Source organism: Spermophilus citellus, assembly GCF_964194105.1.
Source record: "Spermophilus citellus genome assembly, chromosome: 11".
NCBI lineage: Eukaryota > Metazoa > Chordata > Mammalia > Rodentia > Sciuridae > Spermophilus > Spermophilus citellus.
In genome coordinates this window covers 125987317-126009512 of record NC_138192.1, presented here as the reverse complement: position 1 = coordinate 126009512, position 22196 = coordinate 125987317, and the positions used below count along the sequence as shown (strand labels likewise).

The 22196-nt window shown below is 39.3% G+C and overlaps 1 protein-coding gene across 2 annotated transcripts in view; it reads right to left on the bottom strand.

The window, feature by feature from the left end:
• The window catches only part of DAW1 (dynein assembly factor with WD repeats 1), a gene marked incomplete at both ends in the record, with an annotated part of 42713 nt that extends 22349 nt beyond the window's left edge, over positions 1-20364 (bottom strand). The window contains 5 exons of one of the 2 annotated variants that reach the window (XM_081261859.1): positions 2642-2764; positions 4280-4338; positions 5796-5940; positions 10052-10124; positions 20283-20364. In XM_081261859.1, the coding sequence (XP_081117985.1) occupies positions 2642-2764; positions 4280-4338; positions 5796-5940; positions 10052-10124; positions 20283-20364 (482 nt within the window). The remainder of the gene's footprint in view (positions 1-2641; positions 2765-4279; positions 4339-5795; positions 5941-10051; positions 10125-20282) is intronic. The other variant, XM_081261860.1, reaches the window with a different exon arrangement.
• Positions 20365-22196: the final 1832 nt, after the last annotated feature.

The following is a 22196-nucleotide window of genomic DNA, read 5'->3' as shown; positions in this document are numbered from 1 at the left end:
GAGCTGCTGACGGCCCCTCCCAGGGTCCTCGCCCCTCTTCCACCTTCCACCATCCAGGTTTAGGCTTTAGTCCCACATCACCTTCACAGACACTTGAACCAGGAGAAATCATAGTCTTCTTCTCCTCTGGGCTTTTAAACCACTTACTGTTTTATCCTAACTCATTGTAAATGAACCATATTTATTGAACAGCTTCATTAATGGAAAAACTAACCTTAAGTGAACAATCATTATATCAAAGAAGACATTTGGCATTTGTTTTTTAGGGATTGGCTGGCTTCACTTAGCATAATCTGCTCTAATGCCATCCATTTCCCTCCAAATTCTATGATTTTGTCATTTTTTAATGCAGAGTAATACTCCATTGTGTATAGATGCCACATTTTTTTTATCCATTCATCTATTGAAGGGCATCTAGGTTGGTTCCACAGTCTTGCTATTGTGAATTGTGCTGCTATGAACATCGATGTAGCAGTGTCCCTGTAGCATGCTCTTTTTAGGTCTTTAGGGAATAGACCAAGAAGGGGAATACCTGGGTCAAATGGTGGTTCCATTCCCAGCTTTCCAAGAAATCTCCATACTGCTTTCCAAATTGGCTGCACCAATTTGCAGTCCTACCAACAATGAGCAAGTGTACCCTTTTCCCCACATCCTCGCCAGCACTTATTGTTGTTTGACTTCATAATGGCTGCCAATCTTACTGGAGTGAGATGGTATCTTAGGGTGGTTTTGATTTTCATTTCTCTGACTGCTAGAGATGGAGAGCATTTTTTCATGTACTTGTTGATTGATTGTATATCCTCCTACTAGAAGTGTCTGTTCAGGTCCTTGGCCCATTTGTTGATTGGGTTATTTGTTATCTTATTGTCTAATTTTTTGAGTTCTTTGTATACTCTGGATATTAGGGCTCTAGTAACTAAGAACAGAGTAGGGACGGAGAGCATGAGAAGAAGATTAACATTAAACAGGGATGAGAGGTGGGAGGGAAAGCGAGAGGGAAGGGAAATTGCATGGAAATGGAAGGAGACCCTCATAGTTATACAAAATTACATACAAGAGGAAGTGAGGGGAAAGGGAAAAATAATACAAGGGGGAGAAATGAATTACAGTAGAGTGGGTAGAGAGAGAAGAGGGGAGGGGAGGGGAGGGGAGGGGGGATAGTAGAGGATAGGAAAGGCAGCAGAATACAACAGACACTAGTATGGCAATATGTAAATCAATGGAAGTGTAACTGATGTGATTCTGCAATCTGTATACGGGGTAAAAATGGGAGTTCATAACCCACTTGAATCAAAATGTGAAATATGATATGTCAAGAACTATGTAATGTTTTGAACAACCAACAATAAAAAAAAGTGAACAATCATGGAAAAAAATATTTTAAAGTTACTTTTGATATTTGAAAATAACAATCTTCAATTTTTTTTTACTCAAATGAGTACGAATATACACTTATTTGCCCATCTCTTGACAAAAGGCTGGGGCCCTTTGATTACAGGTCAGCTAATCAGAGTTCATCATCTGTTAAGAAATCCTATCAAAACTCTACAGTTTGTAATTTTCTTCTCTTTAAAATTGAATGAGAAACTCAGAGAATTTAAATATACTCACAGAACAATCTGAGTACAGAATTTTTTATTATTTATTTATTTTGTACCAGGGATTGAACCCAGGGACACTTACTCACTGAGACACATCCCCAGCCCCTTTTTTTAGTTTTTACTTGGAGACAGGGTCTTGCTCAGTTGCTTAGAGCCTTGCTGAGGCTGGTTCTGAACTCACAGTACTCCTGCCTCAGCCTTCCAATCTGCTGGGATTACAGGTGTGTGCTCAGTGTCCGGCTCAAGTGCAGAATTTTTCCATATTTTCTAATTTGACATTGATCACTCTACAGCTTCATTTAGTAACAATTTTTTCCAAAGGTTTATCTGATCTGTTTCTATAGAAAACAACAGCTTTCTTTTCACACTCACGTTTCATTAGTTTATGTAGTATTTCAATAATTTGTGTAATTAAATTCCAGTACATGAGTACATACAACTAGCCCTGGATAGGCTCATACCCTCACTGTGGAAGAGACGAGCTGGGGGATACCTCACCAGTAAAACACCCAGTGCCAAGGCATCAGTAGTACACTGTGCAGAAGGACAGAACACACAGCACACTTGCTCTGCTGCCTCAGCCAAGCAGAGGGTGGTGTTTAAGTACCTCTGTTCTTCTCAGCACAGTTATTTAGCATGCTACCCATGCATTCTTTTCTACCTGGCAAGAATGAAAATTAACTCATGCATGTTATATGGTGCATTTTCACCTCATCTCCTCCAGAGCCACCTGCCCAGTGCTCTACTCATTCATAGGAACTTCCTCCCGGACACTCCCAAGGGCCAAGACAGTGTTGCTGGACATGAACTCCAGCTCCCCCCTTCCCCACGGTGTGATGCTGGGAAGGGCAACAGAGCTTGACCGTTATAAAAATAATACCTATCCCAAAGGCTTTTTAAGCACTGAAGGAGGAACTGAAAGGCTGCTAAAGCACGTCACAGGCACTCAGTACATTGCAATGCACTGTCTTCCCTTTGACCCCTAATACACAGAGGAATGAACTCATGAATTGAAGGAGTAAATGAATGAGAGAACAGACCCGTAAGGATTGTTGAATGCTATGGCGTAAACCACGTTCCTGTGACCTTCCAGGGTGTGTAGCTCCTCTCCAGATGCAGTGTCCCAGAGCTTGCATGTCCGATCATAGCTCCCCGTGATAAAGCTAACACAGAAACACAGACAACACGCAGGATGGCAGGATGTTAACAGAGGCTTCAGATTTCACTGACAGGACAATTCCTTTGTTTTGCTTTTTCTCAGTGGAAATCATGTATGCAGAACAACAAAATTAAGAACAATAGTTAAATCTTTTGACTTAGAAAATTATCTTTATCCCAACCAATAAAAGAAGTCCCTATATAAAATAGGGGTTCTTCTAACAATGGTTACCCTCCATTATATATACTCTTACACTGTTAATCAGGACATATAACGAGCAGTAAGTAGTTCATGAAACTCTGTATCTATCTGTGTGACAGCATCTTTCTCACAGTTTTACAGATCATACAATTCCCACGTTGCCCTTGATCTTCCTTCCCCCCACACACACTCCTCACGTGCACTCTCAGTAAATTCTACTAGTGCCATCTCAAAATACACCCTAATATGGCCACTTCTCCCCAGGTCCATTACCTTCATCTCTTGCTTAAACAAAACCATTCTCTTCTAGGCATTTTCCTTCTGGTTTCTTGTCTGGATTTCCTCCATCTTTTGCTAGAAACAGACCTGTATGTGCCAAGTCTACACATATGAACCATAGGCATTGCTGTGTTGAACTATGTCCTCCTGCAATTTTTCTACTGAAGTCCTAACCCCCTGGTATCTCAGAATGTGATTATTTGGAAATAGGACCATTGCATATGTAGTTAGTTAAGAGGAGATTATATTGGGTAGAGTAAGGCCCTAATCTGGTAGGACTTGTGTTCGTATAAACAAGAGAAATCTGCAACCAGGCAGACACACAGAAAGAACATCATGTGAAAATGATGACATAATAAGGATGGTGTTTTAATTGCCAGCAAATATCCAGGACAGAGGCATGGGGCAGAGTCTTCCTCACAGCCCTCAGAAGGAGCCACCTTATCCTGGGACCTCTAACCTTCAGAACTGCAAGCTGATACATTTCTGTTGTGAAAACTGCTTAGTGTGTGCTGATTTACTATGGCAGCCTTAGCAAACCAATCAGGTGTAATTACATTCATGTTCAAGGGTCCATACACGCCTTCTACCCCACCCTTCCTACCTATCACCTCAGATTGTAAGCTCATCAAGGGCACTTCCTGCACATGGGCTTGATGGTTCTTTTCATCACACCCCCAAAAGTAAATTACCTGCTCTGAATTGTCAGGTCACAACCAGCCACGATGATGCCTTGTCTGCCCTAAATGCCAAGGCCAACGTGAGATCTCCCCAACTGACCTATTCCTGAGTCAAATTCTTCACAGCTATAATATTTCTGAGACCAGTATGCTTTCTACCTAAGATGCTACAAATATTATAGGAAACTTAGATTAGAAGAGAAGGAGAAAGTGCTTACATGTCTCTTCTATGTTCAGTAGGACACAAAAATCACAGAAATGAACATATTAGCTACTTAACTAACTGGAATGTTTGACAAACACTTAAAACATTTTTATCCCTTGATTATTAAAGATTGGAAATAAAAAGAAAACCTTACCATGAACCTGATTTGTTAAGTGCAACATTAGTCAATGGTAATATATGTGCTCGGAGAACCTTCAACGGAAAAAAAAAAACACCATTTATTTTGGATTCAAACCCAATTAAGTTAATTTTGACTTTAACTTCCAACAAATAAAAACATCCAATGTTGTTTTAATTATATGTAATAAACAGACAATATTCAATATCCTAACAAATGAGGAAAAAATTGCACCTCCTATTACTAAGACAAACCAAACATGTGGTACTTACAGATAATTACAGAACACAATTGTGTTTTCCATCAGTACCAATTTACCTTTAAATAAGTTATAGCTATTAAATAAGATACCAAATTGCACTAATTCCTAATATTTTTTACAAATTGCATATTGTTTAGTGTGTATATATATATAAACATACATATAAAAATATTATAGGAAATACATCAAATATCTTTCAAAGATGTTTTTACAATGTATTATTGCTTTCTGAGTTCTAAAACTCCTTTACAGTCTACAGATATCTTATTTATCTCTCATTCCCTATGGTATCTAGCATACAGTGGTTGCTTAATGAATATTCATTGAATTAATATTCAAAAATTGAATAATCTATTAATAGAGTAATTATCTAGACCAGGAAAGTTCTATATCTGCTCTCAAAATGTAACTATTAATAGTGCCCCTTTAACTATGAAAAATGTTCCCTTTGGATGATAAATTACAGGATCACTGTAGCAACAGAACTCACATTAGTAGTTAGACAGTGCCACCTGCTGGACGTAAAGATATTATAAAAATAGCTTCATCCTTCCAGAAAAATGAAGGGCTGATGACCAAAGACTTGGATACTTTATATCAGATAGAGGAGAGCATAAATACTAATTATATTTATCATCATAATTATATTTGAAGCATTAAAATCAGTGTGATAAGAAGGAATTTTAGAATAAACTAAATTTAAAAGTTTTAAATAAAAAACTGTTTTATTTAAGAGTACTAAAATGATCACATTTGTTATGATTTTAATTTAGTTATCAAAACTACAGAGAAAAATAAGCATATCTATATACTTTAAATTATATGATTCATATTAATAAATAATTTACTGAATATTAGTATAGTTTAGTTGACATAAAAGCAGAAAATATGAAATGCTAATATAATATGAAACATGACTTCTTAAAATTACTCTGAAAGATAATTTTAATAATTTATTAACTTAAAACCCCTTTATGGTAATAACCCTTTAAATTTATCATTATAAAGGGTAGCTAAATTACTTACAAATATTCATTTACTATCTTAAGAAATAAATGTTGTCTTTTACTCATTTATTCAATAAGCAGTTATTGAAACAATCTTAGCAAATGCTTGAGGCACTGAAGCAAACCACAAGTAAGAATCTTTCTTGGGAAAAAAAACATATTTTTAAGGAAATAGAAAATTATTTACAGGAAAAGAAGAGTTCATAAAGCATCAATTACTTCAACAAAACTCTTCCCTCAGTGATTTTTAACCAGGCCTTACCTTAAACAGGTAGAAGCTGTGGTTGCTGTTCTCTCTGAGTTTCTCCTGCAATCTCTGCACCAAGAGGCTGACTTGCTCTCTCCGTGAGGCTGTGATCAAAGGTTCTGCTCTCTTGATCTCTTCCACCAAAGCACTGACATCAGTACTGAAATTCACCCCCCAAAATATTTTCATGTCAAAAATTGCACATACATTCATTACATGAAGAACTGTTTTTGCTTTATGAAGCATAACATTTATATGTTCTGAAGAATACCATCCTGTTTCCAAGAGATTTCTGAAAAGTATCACTCACATCAGTCAGGAGCGTAGTGGCACAAAAGCAAGATGCTTGGACTTTCTACTTTCTTTTTTCTTTTTCTTTCTTTTTTTTTTTTTTTGTAGACGGACACAACACAATGCCTTTATTTTTTTTAATGTGGTGCTGAGAATCGAACCCAGGTCCCGACCGCGTTAGGTGAGCATTCTACCGCTGAGCCACAACCCCAGCCCAAGATGCTTGGACTTTCTAGAACATGTTTCCATAACTGGGACTTTTCTCATGGAGGGAGTGCCAAGACTCTGGGGAGCTCACCGAGTGCCATGGTTTGAATGTGTGTTTTCCCTCCAAAGTTCATGTTGAAATTGCCAACACAACAACACTAAGAGTGGGCCCCCAGGCAGGGAGGAAGTCACCAGAGCTCAGACAAAGGATTTTATCCCATTGGCCCTTCTGCTCTTTGCTGTGACGACATGGCACTCCTCTCATCCAGAGCATACAACTCTATGTGTGTTCTTGGAAGCAGAGAAAATTAAACCTGTTCTCACCTCCATCTTGAATTTACCAGCCTCCAGAGCAGTGAGATAAAAATTTCTATTCTTCAGAAATTTTCCAGCCTCGGGTGTATTTGTTAGAGCAGCACAAAACAGGCTAAGACACTTAGGAAGGTTGAGGGTATAGCATCCCAACTCTTGAGTGTAAGGAACTCATTATCGTTTTCCTGAGCTTCTCCTGCAATCATTGAACTTATTTTCATTGAATTTATATTGAGTATGCCTGGTACTATATTTTCTGTTTTAAATATGTTCTCTTCATACTATAACAACCTGCTAATGTAACACTTTCATCACTAACTGTTTTAGAAATGCAGAACTGAAATTCAGAAAAGTTAGACTTCAAGATAAAATGTCTCACTATAAACATTTGAAGAATAATGATTAATAATAGTCCTTCTGGACTATACTATTTCTCTGAAGAATATCTAATCTTTAATAAATAAAATATATATATATATATATATATATATATATATATATATATATATATGAGAGAGAGAGAGAAAGAGAGAGAAATTTTCCCAGTATTCAAATAATCCATAGAAACTTTGGTAAAATTTGCTACTCCAAGAATAATATTAATTCAAAAAGAAAGTATTAATGTCTATCTACCACAGAGCACCCAAAATAGAGTTGTTTTTCAAATTACGTCATAAGCATGCTTGAAAGATACACAGTGTGTTATCAAAAAATAACTTCAGGCCTAGCTACTGGAGAGGAGTCCGCCTGGCTGGTGAGTTCCAACTGCAGCCCTCAGGGCCAACTTCACCATTGGAGCCAGGGCAAGACCCTCCTAGGAGACCCTCAGCCCATGGCTGAGCAAGGAGCCGTGCAAAAGCCTGGCCATTTCTGTCCCATGAGTGACTCCTCTAACTGGCATGCTTTGCTGCAGGCTCCCCTTTGGCTCTGCAGACTGCTGTCCACTATGCATCACCATGGACAGATGGCAACTTCCGCTCGGTCTCACTGCATGTGATCATCTGTCACAGATGTCACTGTACAAAAAACCTTTTACCCATTGACTCTGTCTCAGCATCAGCTCCTAAAATGTGATCTCTGGTAAGCATCCCCTCCCCTCCTCTTAAAAAGATTCCCTAAGTTCCATTCTTATGCAAGGCAAACCTGTTTGTTCAGTTGCTTGTTGAATACCTACCCTAGCTTAGGCCCTGTGAGTATAAAATATGATTCCCAACTCTCAAAAATAATTATGTATTTGGAAAAGTAGTGAATATTTTGAACAGAAATGAATCAGAGACCATTTATAACCATTATATGGATAAACTCTGAGCTATGCAATTATCAAAAGAATTCTATTTTCATAAAAGTTAAAACAATAATAATGCCTCTTGGAAAGATTGTGTGAATCCAGATTTGCTATCAAGATCTGAATTAACCAAATACCTAATCTGGACATCCAGTCCTGCAATATTCCAATAGCTACATTCTTATATAATATAACTTCAGTTTGTCATCTATAATGCAAGTATTTTTATAATCACAAATATTTCCAGATTCTTGGAAAAAACTAGAAATAAGATCCATACTTTATAACTTTGAGATATTTACTTTCCAACACTATCACACCTAGATTATCATGAGTGAACGGCCATGGTTGTAGGTGGCCACCACTTACACCTCCTCACAGCATGGTACTATCAAGTGACTGTGGCAGCCTAAGGAGAATATCAAAGCATTTAGAGCTCCTAGAGTCCTTTATGAAGTCACCCAAGGCTCTATGCTTCTTAAACATAAACCGTGTTTTTCTTGAATCTCCAATTGGAAATTACTCTCTCATATACAAGTTTAGCTGCACCACTCAAATGATGCTCTGTTTTCTACAATTTATTTCTCAAAACAAACAATATGGCCATTGAGGATACAGATTATGATTAGTGACTGTATCGTTTTGAAAGGTTAATAAAATAGGTACTTGTCACTCTGTTTTTCTATATGCTTAACAAAACACTGTTGAAATCTTGTTCCCAGGATGTGCTGTCCCCAACTGTGAACTGTTTGCTAATCTTGTTCCCAAAATGTGCTGTCCCCAACTGCCAAACTACAGGATACACTCCCTCACTCGGTTGCAGGCAAACTGCCCACTCACCCTGACCCGTCAATAAACTTCCCTCCCTGCCCTCTCCAAAAAAAGTATATATAAGCTCTGCTTAAGCTGTTCTCAGGGCTCTCTCTCTTTGCTCTAGTGAGCTCTGAGCCCCAGCATGCTGGTCCCCAAATAAACCCTTTTGCTGTTGCCTGAGGCAGTCTCTTGGTGGTCTCTTCCTCCGACGTTTCGCCGGTCCCTTACAGTTTCTTATTAAACCTAATGGAACTGTGCATGTGGGAGAAGCAAATATTTCACTGCAGACTAAATAAAGAACATCTAAAAAAATTCTTGCATGCTAGCAGAGTCACACAGATCAGTAATAGATTTCATTTATAAAAATAGTGTTAAACAAACATTATTGTAGATGAAATTAAATGGCATGTCTGTATCACCATTTATTCTTTGATTTTTAAAAATACCTGTTGAGTCACTGCTCTGTCCCAGGCACCTAGACTAAGGTTGGACCCTACTTAGACTGGCATCCCCCAGGTCATGCTCAGTCCTCACCAGGACAAGCGTCCCCTTAAACAACGCAACTCCCAAGTGGCAGCAGCTCTACGACCAAGGGAGCCCTCTCTCTCCGGCTGTCATGCCACTGGGCTTATTCAAAACTGCAGTGCAGCCCTCTGTGTGAGAGTCCCTCTGCTGTCTCAGACCACAGCTCTAAAGCACAGTATATTTGTTCTTTTTTACCCACTGAGAATATTTTCACCTATCTGAATTTGGACACCCACAGTTGTGAACACTGCTCATATCTCTTACAATGGAGATTTGCACAGAGATCCCCTGAAGGGAGTGAATTCCAGGCATTATGACCTCACAGATCTCTTCTGGGCTCACACCAGGTTTCAGAGATCAGGGCTCCTGCCTCTGCCCCATGACAAATGATGGGCAGGAACCTAAGCAATCAGCCTCATGAAATATTTCCTGAGGAAAAAATAGGCTCAGTAATATTTTTTAAACTCAACAACCAGTACTCCTTAGAAAAATTAAAGTCACCAAAAATAAGGAAAGTCTAAGAAACTGTCACAGCCAGGATATAATCCTAAATAGGGTCTTAGAAATAAAAGGGAATGAGAGAGAAATGAAGGAAAACTGCATACTGTGCACTTGAGTTGGTAACAATGCACCATTTCTGGTACAGCAACTGTGACAAATTTCCCAGACTAAGATCTTAACAACTGGGGAAATGGGGGTGAGGTCAGGGGAACAGAAGAAGGCTTTTTAAATAGTGCACTATAGTTCACACACATCCACGCATCCTCCTACATTAGAGTTTTCTAAGAAAGTGCAGGTATACGAACGAAGTACATGCTGCGTTATAAAGGTAACTTACCTAGGGCTGAGCTCAAGCAAATCTATAGATCTGGTCTTTAATTCCCCACTTTTTTCATATTCCAGCATGATTCCTATAAAAATAAGCAAACATGTTATATAGCACTAAGGATGAAACCTATGGTAAAAGTTAATCTACTTTGACATAATTTCTTTCATTTTCATTTTTCAAATGTTAAAGTTTTCATCATAAAAAGCATGAAATGATGGCTGGTTCTAAAACAAGGTTGATTAGACTAGCTCTTTCCCTTCCAAATACCCTTAAAATTGTCCAACAGACAATAATGAAAATAATTGAGAGCTGAGGAGAAAAGGTGGCCTGGATAGGGGCCCGACCTCAGGCTTGACAATATGGGGAGCCTTGTATCTCCCATACTCCCCCAAACTGGGGCCAAGGGGCCTACAGCCTGGACCACCAAAAGGCATAGAGACTGCCAAAGTCTGGCTGGGCAAAATAACCGGGGTGGGGGGGGGGGTGACAAGCAACTTGTGAAGGTTGATACAGTGGGAGCCGCTTTATTACGGGACAGAGAAGTCTATATACCCAAATAATTACATACAGCTTAACTTAATTAACATAAACTAGATACAGCAGTCAACCAATAAGGAATCCTCATCATCTTAATGATTACACACAGCTTAACTTAATTGACATAATCTAGACACAGCAGTGAGTCATTAAGGAATCTCCATCATCTTAATGGCTCGCTGGCTTTACTTCAAAACCACTCCCTCTGGCAAAGTGCCAGGTGCCATCTTGACTTGTCTGTGGCCCTCAACAAGAGAAAAAAAATATCTTTCACCCTGGGACCAAAGATCAGATGAATCAGATGTTGAAATTATCTGACAAGGATTTTAAAGGGAGGGTCATAAAAATGCTTCAACTATTAGATATCCATTAAAAAATGAAAAAAAAAATCTCAGAAAAGAAATAGAAGTTATTTTAAAACATCAAATGGAAATTTAGAACTGAAATACACATTCGCCTAAACAATTTCTTGCTGAAGGGGCTCAGTGGTAAAGATGACAGGACAGAAACAGTGAACTTGAATACAGATCTATAAAATATACTCAATTTGAACAACAGAGAGACCAGGGACTAGAGCACACTGAGCAGAGCCACTTAGCCACCTCTCCCTATGGATATGTTCCACCACCTCTAAATTCAAAAGTATTGGCCTTAAGGCCACCTTCCACCTTTAGGTATAACTAAACATATCAAAGGGTTCTGATTTAGTAAAATTTTTAATATTAAAATTATTAATTATAAAAATATATTAAGTATTTTAATACAAGCAGCACTGTCTTATGAATATAACCATAACTCCCAACTCCCCCCACAAAAAAACAGTAAGAAGAATTGCACTATATTATACTTTTGCAAAGATCTTTATATGGCTTAGTTAAGGAGAGCTGAATTTTCATCTCTGCTGCTGCATTCAAGCTGTTGCTATATGTTTCTTTAGATGAAGTATAAGAAGAAAATGTGGCCAGTGACACATGCCTGTAATCCCAGCGGCTTGGGAGGCTGAGACAGGAGGATGGAGAGTTCAAAGCCAGCATCAGCAGCAGCAAGGTGCTAAGCAACTCAGTGAGACCCTATATCTAAATAAAATACAAAATAAAGCTGGGGATGTGGCTCAATGGTCAAGTGCCTCGAGTTCAATCCCCAGTACCAAAGAAAAAAAAAATGAAAAGAAAAAGAAAAAAAATCTGATTAAACGTTGATATGTATCAGAAAGTTGGAGAAATTTATTAATATCATTTTCAAATGATTACAGATATTATTCTTTGATACTACATTTTAATTTAACAGATGGTACTTTCTTAAAAATTGGTTGCAGTGTAAAAACTAAAACCATGACTGTGAGCTCTTCCATGCTGGCTTCCATTAAAATCCACTGGTTGATCTCCCATGGTCAACAGATCTTTTGTCAATGCATGGTTGAAAAATAACGTCTCACTGAGTCATGTGTATTTGTGGGGCTGGGGTTGTGGCTCAGTGGTAGAGTGCTTGCCTAGCATGGGCAAGGCACTGGGTTCCATTGTTGGCACTTTGTATAAATTTATTTTAAAAAGCCCATAGACAACTAAAAATTATTTTTAAAAAAATCACATTTGTTATTATCACTTCCAATGAATGTCATCAGAAAACTCTTTTATTGTTAGCAAGTCATCAGGCACATGGTAGTAGATCCAACTTTTCTGAAATTCCATTTTTTGTTTGAAAGCTCAGATTTTATTACTGGAAGAACTACAGACAGTTTTCAGCTGAAACTTTCAGGCTCATTTTGTTCATTTTCAAGAAAATGTAGGCCAAGTACCCAAATAAATCTTGGAATTAAAAAAGGGGCTTGTTTATCTGTCTCTGTTTCAAGTAAAAATGGGCTTCCATTAAAAAACAAACAAAAAAAAAGACCTGTAGACTAGCTCATTCCAGAATTCAAACAACCACACGAGGAGTATTTTCCTCAAGACAACCTGTGCCCTTCACTGCACAACAGAAGAGCTTTATGGGTCTCTCGCACAGTACTCAAAGGGCAGGCACTGATAAGCCCTGCGGCTTCATCAAAGCCATCATTCCTGTCCTGAGAATGAGCACTGCCAGAGTGAGGTGACACTTCCGTGACCTGAGGTAAGGCCCAGGAACTTTCTCCTTTCATTGCTTTTTGCACCATCAGTGCAAATGTCAGTAAGTGGAAAATCAGATAGCACCTTATTAGTATTATGACAACAGATTTGACTTTGAATCACCACTGAAATGGTCCAAAAGCCTCAGGGTCCCTCTACGTGTGAGAATCATTGCTGTGGACTAAATCTGAAGCAACACACATGACTCCAGTGGCATTTCAGGTCCAGGGGAAATAGCTAATGCCATCAAATCCCATCCCTGTATCTACTTTTCAAAAGCACCAAGTCATTGAGAGGGAATGTAGCAGAGTTGAGAAAGCAGGCGCTTAGCACCAGGGAGATGCAAGTTTGCATTTCAGTTCAATCCCTTACATTTGTTATGATACCAACAAAGTCATCTCATTACAACTCAGTTCTCTCCTCCATAGATAATACCTGGAGTTTGAAGGTTGAGACTAAATAAGATATATACAAAGCATTTGGCATATAGAAAAATCAGATGACCAGTGCTTATTACTTAGTTATTAATCAAATACTACCTGTGATGTCCTACCCAATTACTCTGTATCACTTAACCTGCATACATGCCATTTTTTCCAATGAGGCTGCAGCTTCTGTGAAGGAACACAACACGTCGTGGTTTCCTTGTGTTTCCAGGTGGACCCTCCTCAGAACCAGTTCTGAAGACGGAGGCCAACAGGCGCTTCATTTGGCCAGGGTCAAGTACAAGCAACACCATCAAATACATGAAAATTACACCTTTCCTCTCTGGCTTCCATTTCTCCTGCAATGGTATCTCCCAATTATTTGCTCAATCTTTCAAAATACTCAGAGAATTTTCTAAATACCTGAATTACCAGTACATTGACTGGATATGAGTCCCAGATTGCTTAATCCAATTGATATTCCCTGTCTTTAAATCACATGGCCTTTCATAAATAATTGGCTCTACAACCAACTTCCTTCTTCTTCCTCTCCCTCTTTTTATTGAAACCTCTCCCTCTTTCTTTTTCTCCAATTACTTTGTGACTTTTCACTCTCCTTCAGTACTAAAAACTGGTGGTCTTTAGGCTTCATGACCAATGATTCATTTCTTGTTGCTGTACATTCTTTCCTTATTTAAAATCATCCATGCCCTTGGCTTTAATGATCATCAATATGCCAACTGATAATTGAAACTCTCAAGTGGAGTCCTTGGCTGAGTTCCATACATGTGGTGACTTGCCTTCACCTTACACAAGGCCAGCATCCTCCCCTTGGAGCCTGCATCCCCTCCAGAGTTCCCGTCAGCATCAGACCTCACCCCTTCCTCAGCTGCATACAGACCATCTTGGCAGGAACTCAACAGTCTCTCTGCACAGATTTGGCACAACCAACACAGGTACCTGAGTAGCTCTTGTGTGATGAAGTTTAATATTTTAGAATAGAAAAATCATTTGAAATGCTTCTAATGACTCAAGAATTACCAGAACACCAATGAAGCCAACCACTAGAATTAAGAGGCCAGTTTGACAGTTTGGTTTGGGTGTCTCCCTCCCCCCAAGAACTGCTGAAGACCTGAAACCAAGCTCTAGCTCTCCAGGATAAGAAACAAAAAGAAAACAGGGAAGTTTCTGCAGAGAGCCAATCACTAAAAATTCTATTCTTATTTCCTTAGAATAAAAAAAGACTTCCTGTGCTACATTGAACTTTACAACAAAACAGGGACATTACAACATTTTTAAACCTTCTTAAAACCTATTTGTATTCCATGTAAAACAATGGTATGGACTTACAAAATAAATAAAGTACCAAAAGCTGAAATTATAAGTAGACAAGAAATAGATGGACTGCCAAGTGAAGGTATCATTGAGGAAAAGACAATATTTGCAACTGCTAAAGAAACCACTGAATACTTAAATATAAAATTGGTGGGAAATATGCATGACCTAGCTGAACTACTGGAAGTAACAGAAAATCATGATAAATAGAGAGAAACATTGCTGAATTAATCTATGGAATTGAAAAAGTCAGGATTTTAGTTTTTCAAACTTGAAAATTTACTCAACCAGATATTATATTCAACTATAAAGCAAAGTATGGCTCTGATAGAAAACTATGTCAATTTAATAGAATTATCTTAACATGGAAGTTTTAAAATAAGATGAAAGTGGCATTTCAAACCAGTGGAGGAAAAATGAATTGTGGCATAATAATGCTATAATAATCAGTTAGACTTTTGAAAAAATAGATTTCTACTACACACGATGTACAAAAACACATTCAAGGTTGATTAGAGAGTTTATTATTAAAAATAAAAGTAAAATAGTTTGAGTAACAGAACATATTCATATTTTAGTGTCTGCAATCAACTTTTTAAACAACAGCTAAAATTGAAAAAAAATGACTGATTTGTCTGAAACAAGTCTTAAACTTCTACCTAGTAAAAGATACCACAAAGTTGAAGACAAATGATGATCAGAAAAATCACTTCAGCAAAGCTCAGAGAACTTCATATGAAGAAGTCTAAAACAGATTTTTTAACAATAATAATGAACAAAAGGCACAAATGTCCAATTTACAAACAAACCAAAAATAGACAATGGTCATTAAATATGCCAAAGTAAGACTTTGAATTTCATTAATAAGAAATGGTAGGTACTAAATAAAATAACAGTTATAATTTTTATCCATCAGATTAGCAAAGATTATAGGGACTAATACTGATCAGCATTAGCAAGCCCGAAAAAACATGTGTTCTCAGAACTGTTGGCAGACAGGTCATGACTCTTTTCAAGGGGCCGTCGCATCTTCAGGAGGATGGGGACGGTCTTAGCTATTCCTTTATACCTTTATAAGATTTGGTCACAGTAAATATTCTCTTTATAATAGAAAAGGCATACAAAAATAAGGAAATAAAGGAGAAAATTATAGGTGAAAACATTATTAGAATATAAACTATTGAGGAACAAGGTCCCTGCAAGGTCATTAGACTCAAGTAAGTTACAATAATTTGAAAAATACAAACTTTACATAAATGCAAGTCACTGTCATTGTCAAGAATTGTGTCTTTCCTTTCCATTTCTGTAATTTTAAGTTTTAAGCATTACATATAAAGTACTCAATAAATATTTGAGCAAATAAATAATATAAACAATGAATAAGCAATATAATCATATTAACTCAAAGAAAAGGACTACAAAAATTAGCACGTGACAACCCACACAGATTAGTTTGATGATCTAAGGAAACACATTTGAAACATCTAGCAAACAAATTAACAAAATTCAGCTTTCTATATTCACTAAGTTTTGTTTCTAGCAAAATGAGCAATGCTCAAGCCCTTAGGCTGACGACTAAAGGTCAGTTGAGCTGCTGAACTAATGGATCTGGAAAAGAAAGAGCAAAATCTGAATGTGTGAGTTTGACTGCTTCCTCATGGCAACACATGTAGGCAGTATGTCCATCCTTTCCTGAGCTCCCAGATGAACAAAGCCCGTGACAGGTGCTGCATAGAATATAACTGAAAACAAGTGTGTCTTGTCTTCCCTCAGTGATCACCTCCCAAACGTCCTGACATTCTTGATCTTTTCTTAGTCGTGGACAAAGAGGCAATAAGCATAATTCTCAAAACACTTAGGTAAGAAGCCTCTGCCCTCAACATTTTGCACTGTATTCAAAAGGCTACGCTTCAGTAGTTATTAGTATCCTTTACTCAGATCAAGGAAAGCCTTTAAAGTGCTCAGAATAACTGATATCTATTTAGTTCCTTTTCCTGGCCCAAGAACTAGGGACTGCATACAAAAATAAATAAATAAATAAAGGCAAAGGTTGACAAAACTGAGTCAGTGGAAAGGCACGTAGTCAGCACCTTCACCGCTTCATGAACCTGACTTCATGAGTTAAACATGCCCAAGATAGAGGGGGAATGTCCCGTGTCTGTTCAGCCATATACCACTGCTATTTACATTCAGTCACCTGGAATTCAGATAGGGAGAAGGCTAATTCAGTAGATGCTAACAAAAGAATGTTCCAGACCTATGTCATTCCAAAGTCAGTGGGAGGACTGCAATCAGAGAATTTTCTAATTGTTGTCTGTGCAGAAGTAATAAAGGAAGCGTGAGAATGAGGCCCATGGTGACTGGGTATTTTTTTCCTATTTGATAATGTTATTGAAACACCCACCCACTATTCATTAGTATCTTGAAAACTTGCATATAATGTGGCTCACTGAAGACTGGAATTCATGAATTAAATATCTAAGTATGTAAGTGATAGCACCTCATTATAAGATAATCATTAAAGCAAACAGTTGCAAGCCTGAATCTAAATCTTTACTGAGATCATCACTAGAACCGCTGATTTTGAGCTGGAGCAGACATGGAGGTCACTTATCTGACCTGTCCACATTTTGGGGAGAGTTCTGGCATTCTACTTAACACACACCATCTCATTAAAGGCACTTGTTCAACAAATATGTGAGTGCCAGTTTTACAGAGGCCCCAAGTAGGGACACACCTGGCCGTCCAAGGCCCACCAAGATGAGGAGTACTGCTAGAGGAATGTCGGGAAATGGGGGTTGGAGGCAAAAGGCGACAGGTGAGAGAAAAAGCCTGTGGAGGGCAGTGGAGTGGTATGGCCAGATGTACGCTCCAACAGTCATCCCACTGCTGAGATGAGACAAGCTGAAATGCGGTAAAGGGAGAAGTCATAGCAGTGAGGGGTTGGGGAAGTCCCTGGAGTCCACATGGATTTCTGAAGTGTACTGACAGAATAAAATTTCCCATGGGATCAGCTGTTGTGTCTGAAAGGAGAGACAAGGATGAGGCCAAAATCTTGGCAAGAGCCAAGTGGAAGTTCACTGAGATGGGGGAACAACGAGATGCACATTGGATACCCACAGGAAAGTGTCGAGCTGAGAGCTACATGGGAGGGACTACTTAGGATGACTCTTCAGCAGTGAGAATAAATGAGAGCACCCAGCTAATGAGTGCGGATAGAAAAGAGAAGTCCACGAGCAAAGATCTGGGGCCTCCACCAACACTGAGAGATGAGAACAAGATGGACCAAGGAGAGACAGCAGGGCAGAAGGGAAAATAGTATGCCCCCAGAAACCAAAGGCAGGCACAGGGTCAGAGATGGAATGCTGCTGTCAGGCCAAGAAAGGTGAGGGCTGAGACATGGCCACTAGGTACAGCAATATGGAGGTCACCGGGGATCTTCAACAGTGAATTTTCAGGGGGGCAGTAAGTAAAAGAACGATAGGAGTAAACTCCAGGCAGAAAAGAGGAGAGAGCTTGGAGGAAGCATTCTTTCAGGGAGGTTTACTCTGAAGGGAGAAGGCAAGTGGGTTGGCAGCTGGAAGGGACCAGAGGGTCTATGATGTGAGTGGCACTGTCACCATCCAGCTGACAGCTCACAGATCAAAACAAATTGCCCAAGGGGAAAACTGTATATGGTGAGAGTCAGTTATTCAGTCTTCAGAGCCCACATTTCTAACCTGTACTCCTCAACAAAGGAAAGGCATTCATTTGTCAGGTGATTTGTGGGAAATAGTCCTGGCTCACGTGTGAGCACAGGCAAAAGAAAATTGGGATTGCTTAAGAAAAACAGGCTATTATTCTTAAGTTAAAATGTCCTTTATGCTACTCCTTCCTATCTAGAGCATTTTCATGTTGTTTTAGTTGGAACTCTAAGGGAGAAAATGAGTATCTTTTCTACAAATATGAACTTTACATTGGGGAGAGCGGCCACTCAGGCCTCCTCTCGCATCCCTTGAGCTTTCCAACATTTATTCACATCAGTTTCCTGCCTGGATTGACCTCTTTCATAATCCACATTTGTGCACCCACTCAACAAACACTGAATGCCTTCTACGTCCCAGGATCTTTTCAGGAGCTAAAGATACAGCAGTGAACAAAAGACACAAGGTCTTAGTTCTCATGGAGTTTGCATTCTATGACAAAGAGGTGAAGATTTAAAATGTCAACTAGTGTCAGATGATGATGAATACAGTAAAAACAACAAAATGGCATAGAAAAAAATCAAGGAGGGGTTACTTTGAATGAATGGTAAAGGAAGATCTCTCTGGACTGGTGACAAGGACTGAAACCAAAATAAGAGGACAGCCATTCCAAGGCCTAGGGAACACGAGGTCCAGAAGGACAACAGTGAGTGAAAGACCCTCCTTAAGTCTTGGAGAAACAGTAAAAGAAGTCTGAAGTATACAGAGTGTGGAAGACCAAGGTTCCAGAAGTCAACAGGGCAGGCTGCGCCAAATCCTGCAGAGTGCATAGTTTATTCTCATCATAACAAGAGACTATGGGAGATGTTTAATTCAGATTTCACTGGCTGCTGATGACAGACAGATTGCAAAGGATAAGCATGAAACCCAGGACCACAAGCAGTCCAGCAAGAGGTGGGGACTGCCAGAATGGAGGGCTGGACTAGGCTGGTAGTTGAAAGGGACGTTACATCAAGAAAACTGTGCCATGGAAACGGGGACAATTGGATGGATTCACAGAATATTTTTACAGAATCTGTTGATGGAATGGGAAAGAGAGTGTGGAGTGGTGGTGAGGTAGTACCAGGAAAGAAGAAAAAAAAAAGGCCAGCCAACTTCCCGCCAGAGAAACTAGATGTATGGTAATGATGCCATCAACTGACAGAGTGAGTCTGAGAAAGCAACAAAATCAGGATGGGATCAAGGAACCGAGAGCTCTGTCAGAACTTCTGGTTGAGGTTAACCAAACAGCTGGCTGCACTGCTGGGAAAAGTAAGACATTCACCCTTGAGTTCTTTGGGTCTCACCTCTCATAAAGCTACCTTAAATCAAACTGGTCCAAAGGGATCCTTCCCTCTTTTGGAATCTTTTTGCCACTTCTTATCCAAACTTCACACTGGGCAAGTGTACTTTGGTCATCTCTTGCTCTGGGGCAAGTTTTGCAAGGTTTTATCTCATATTCTTCTTTTTAATGAGTTCTGAATTAAAAGTCAAAAGAGTTTTCAAGTCCTAACAAGCTGGGTGATCAGTGCGCTCCCCATATTCTCCAAATGCAACCAGGCCCTCACCTCCAACACAAGGGGACTAGAAGAGAATACCTTACTCTAAAAGTATAGCATTTGATGGGGTTATTTCACTCATTGGGGTCAAGGACTAGATCCTTCTTTAAAGCCTCTTGGGAAGGAGCACACAGTGGATGGATAAGCCCAGACCCAATACATTCACCAACTCAATATGCTTCTCTGGGTCTGCATTTTCCTATTCAGCCTCCGTGCACCTTGACTTGATCCTTCTGGAGGGTTTAAAATAAAAGGCAACGTGGTCCCTCCCTGGTCTTCCCTTCCAGAAACCGATACCCCCAGGAGACCCCCTGTCACACCTCTCAGGCCCCATCCCACCTCGTTCCTGGGAACCCAACAACATGGCATTTAAAAGTTTAAAGACTTTCTAAAAGTTTAAAAGTTGTGAGGACCGGAGCCCAGCGTATGCCAGAGTGAGGGGCTCAACCTGGGACTCATCAGACTTCCCGACCCGCCCGGGAGCGACCCCGCGGCCCCCTCCTCCGCCCCAGACCCGGGGGGATGGGAGTCCGAGGCCCCAGTGAGGGCGGGGCCCGTACCTGGAGGGTAATACCGGAGCAGGAGGCTCTTGAGCTTCATTTTCTCGCTCTCGGATCCCCGGCTGAGGGGCTTTGTAGCCATGGAGACGCCAAACAGCCGCAGGTCACGGGCGCGCATGCGCGGCGCCTCCAGGTCGCTGGGCGCTGAGCTGTGAGCGCAAGAGGGTGCACGGCCTGGGGCACCGACCTGGCCCGCAGGGACCGGAGCACCGACCAGGGCTGGCGCGGGGCCACCAAGTCTCCAAGGCTAACAGTTTTCTTTACGTTCGTGGAATTTCCTTAAATTGGCTCACGTCTTTAACTTGGCTTTTTAAAGAGTTTTAAGAGAAAACTCTTGTAATGAAAATTTCATGTTACAGGAAAGAGGAGGTCAAAATAAATGCAATTCTTCTGAATTACTATACTGGGTCTACAGAGACTCTGAACCAAGACCTTCTCTTTCTTTGTTTAGTTATATTTGAGATTTTCAAGATAAATCTTGCACCCAACTGAGTCTTTCTTGTGATGTGCTCAAAAGATCGAAAAGATCAAGGAAATAGTGACCCAATTAAACCTAATGGAAATGTGCGGCACATAAAAGTCAGGTTAACACACCAGCCCGTGACATTCCACAGCTGGGAAGCAGCTACCTTTCTCCTAGTCATTAAGACAAGGTGGAAAAGATTTAAGTAGAGAGGCAACAATTCATTTTATAGAAATGAAGTATTTTTATTGTTTATGCTCATGCCATTTAAAACTGTAGCCTTTGCAAACTATGGAACCAGCCTAGGTGTCCATCAGTGGATGAATGGATAAAGAAAATGTGGTATATATACACAATGGAAGTTTATTCTGACATAAAGAAGAATGATATTATGTCACTTGCAGGAAAATGGATGGAACTTTAGAACATTATAAGTGAAGTAAGCAAAACTTGAAAGTCAAGGTTGTTTGTTTTCTCTCACATGGAAGCTAGAGAAGGAAAAGGACTGTGGGGTGAATGGGAATCTCGAGAAAATCAAAGGGAAATCAGTAGAGGGACCACCACGGAAGGGAGGAGAGGAGGAAAAGTGGAAATATTGGGAAATGATTCTGGCCAAATGACGTTGTTATATCATGTGCATGAACAAATATGTAACAACGAATTCCACCATTATATATGAATATAATGCATTAATTAAAAAACATTGAGAAATATGACCTTTGGAAAAATGACTTTACAATGGAGAAATATGGTGGACTCATGTGAACCATGTGATCAAAGTTAACATGACCAATTTGGGGGAAAAATGACATCCTGTAACTGTTTTACAAGACACGGACAGGACAGAGCAAATCTCAACAGTCCTGCTCAAGATGCATTACTTGTCTTTAATCATGAGGAAATGTCAAAGAACATCAAGTTGAGGAAATCTTACAAAATAGCTTTCAAAGTCAAGAAAGAAAAGGACTGAGGAAACACTCCAGGTTAAAGAGAGAAAAAAGATGGATCAACTTAATATTTTGGATAATGCTTGTATTGGATTAGAGAAGTAATTAGTTATAAAGGACACCATTGGGACAAGGGATGAGATTGGAATAGGGATCATGGTTTAGATGGTGGTGTTATATCAATGTTAAGTTTCTTTGATCTCTGAAGTGTGGTTATGTAAGAAACTGTTTCCTTATAGGGAAGGTACACTGATTAATTTTAAAGGAACACAGAAATAAAACAGGCAAGATGTCTTAATCAACTCTTAAATAACTGAAAAAATCCATATCAATATAGATGTGTGCATGTGTTTGGATTGATAGATCAATAAAAAAAATGATAAAATCAATGAGCAAAACATTTAGTTAAGAAGTTCCTTTGAGGAAGGAGTTCGCTCTATGGTTTTTGCAACTTCTCCAATAAGTTTAAAATTATTACAAAATAAAAAGTGTCCTTTGTTTCCT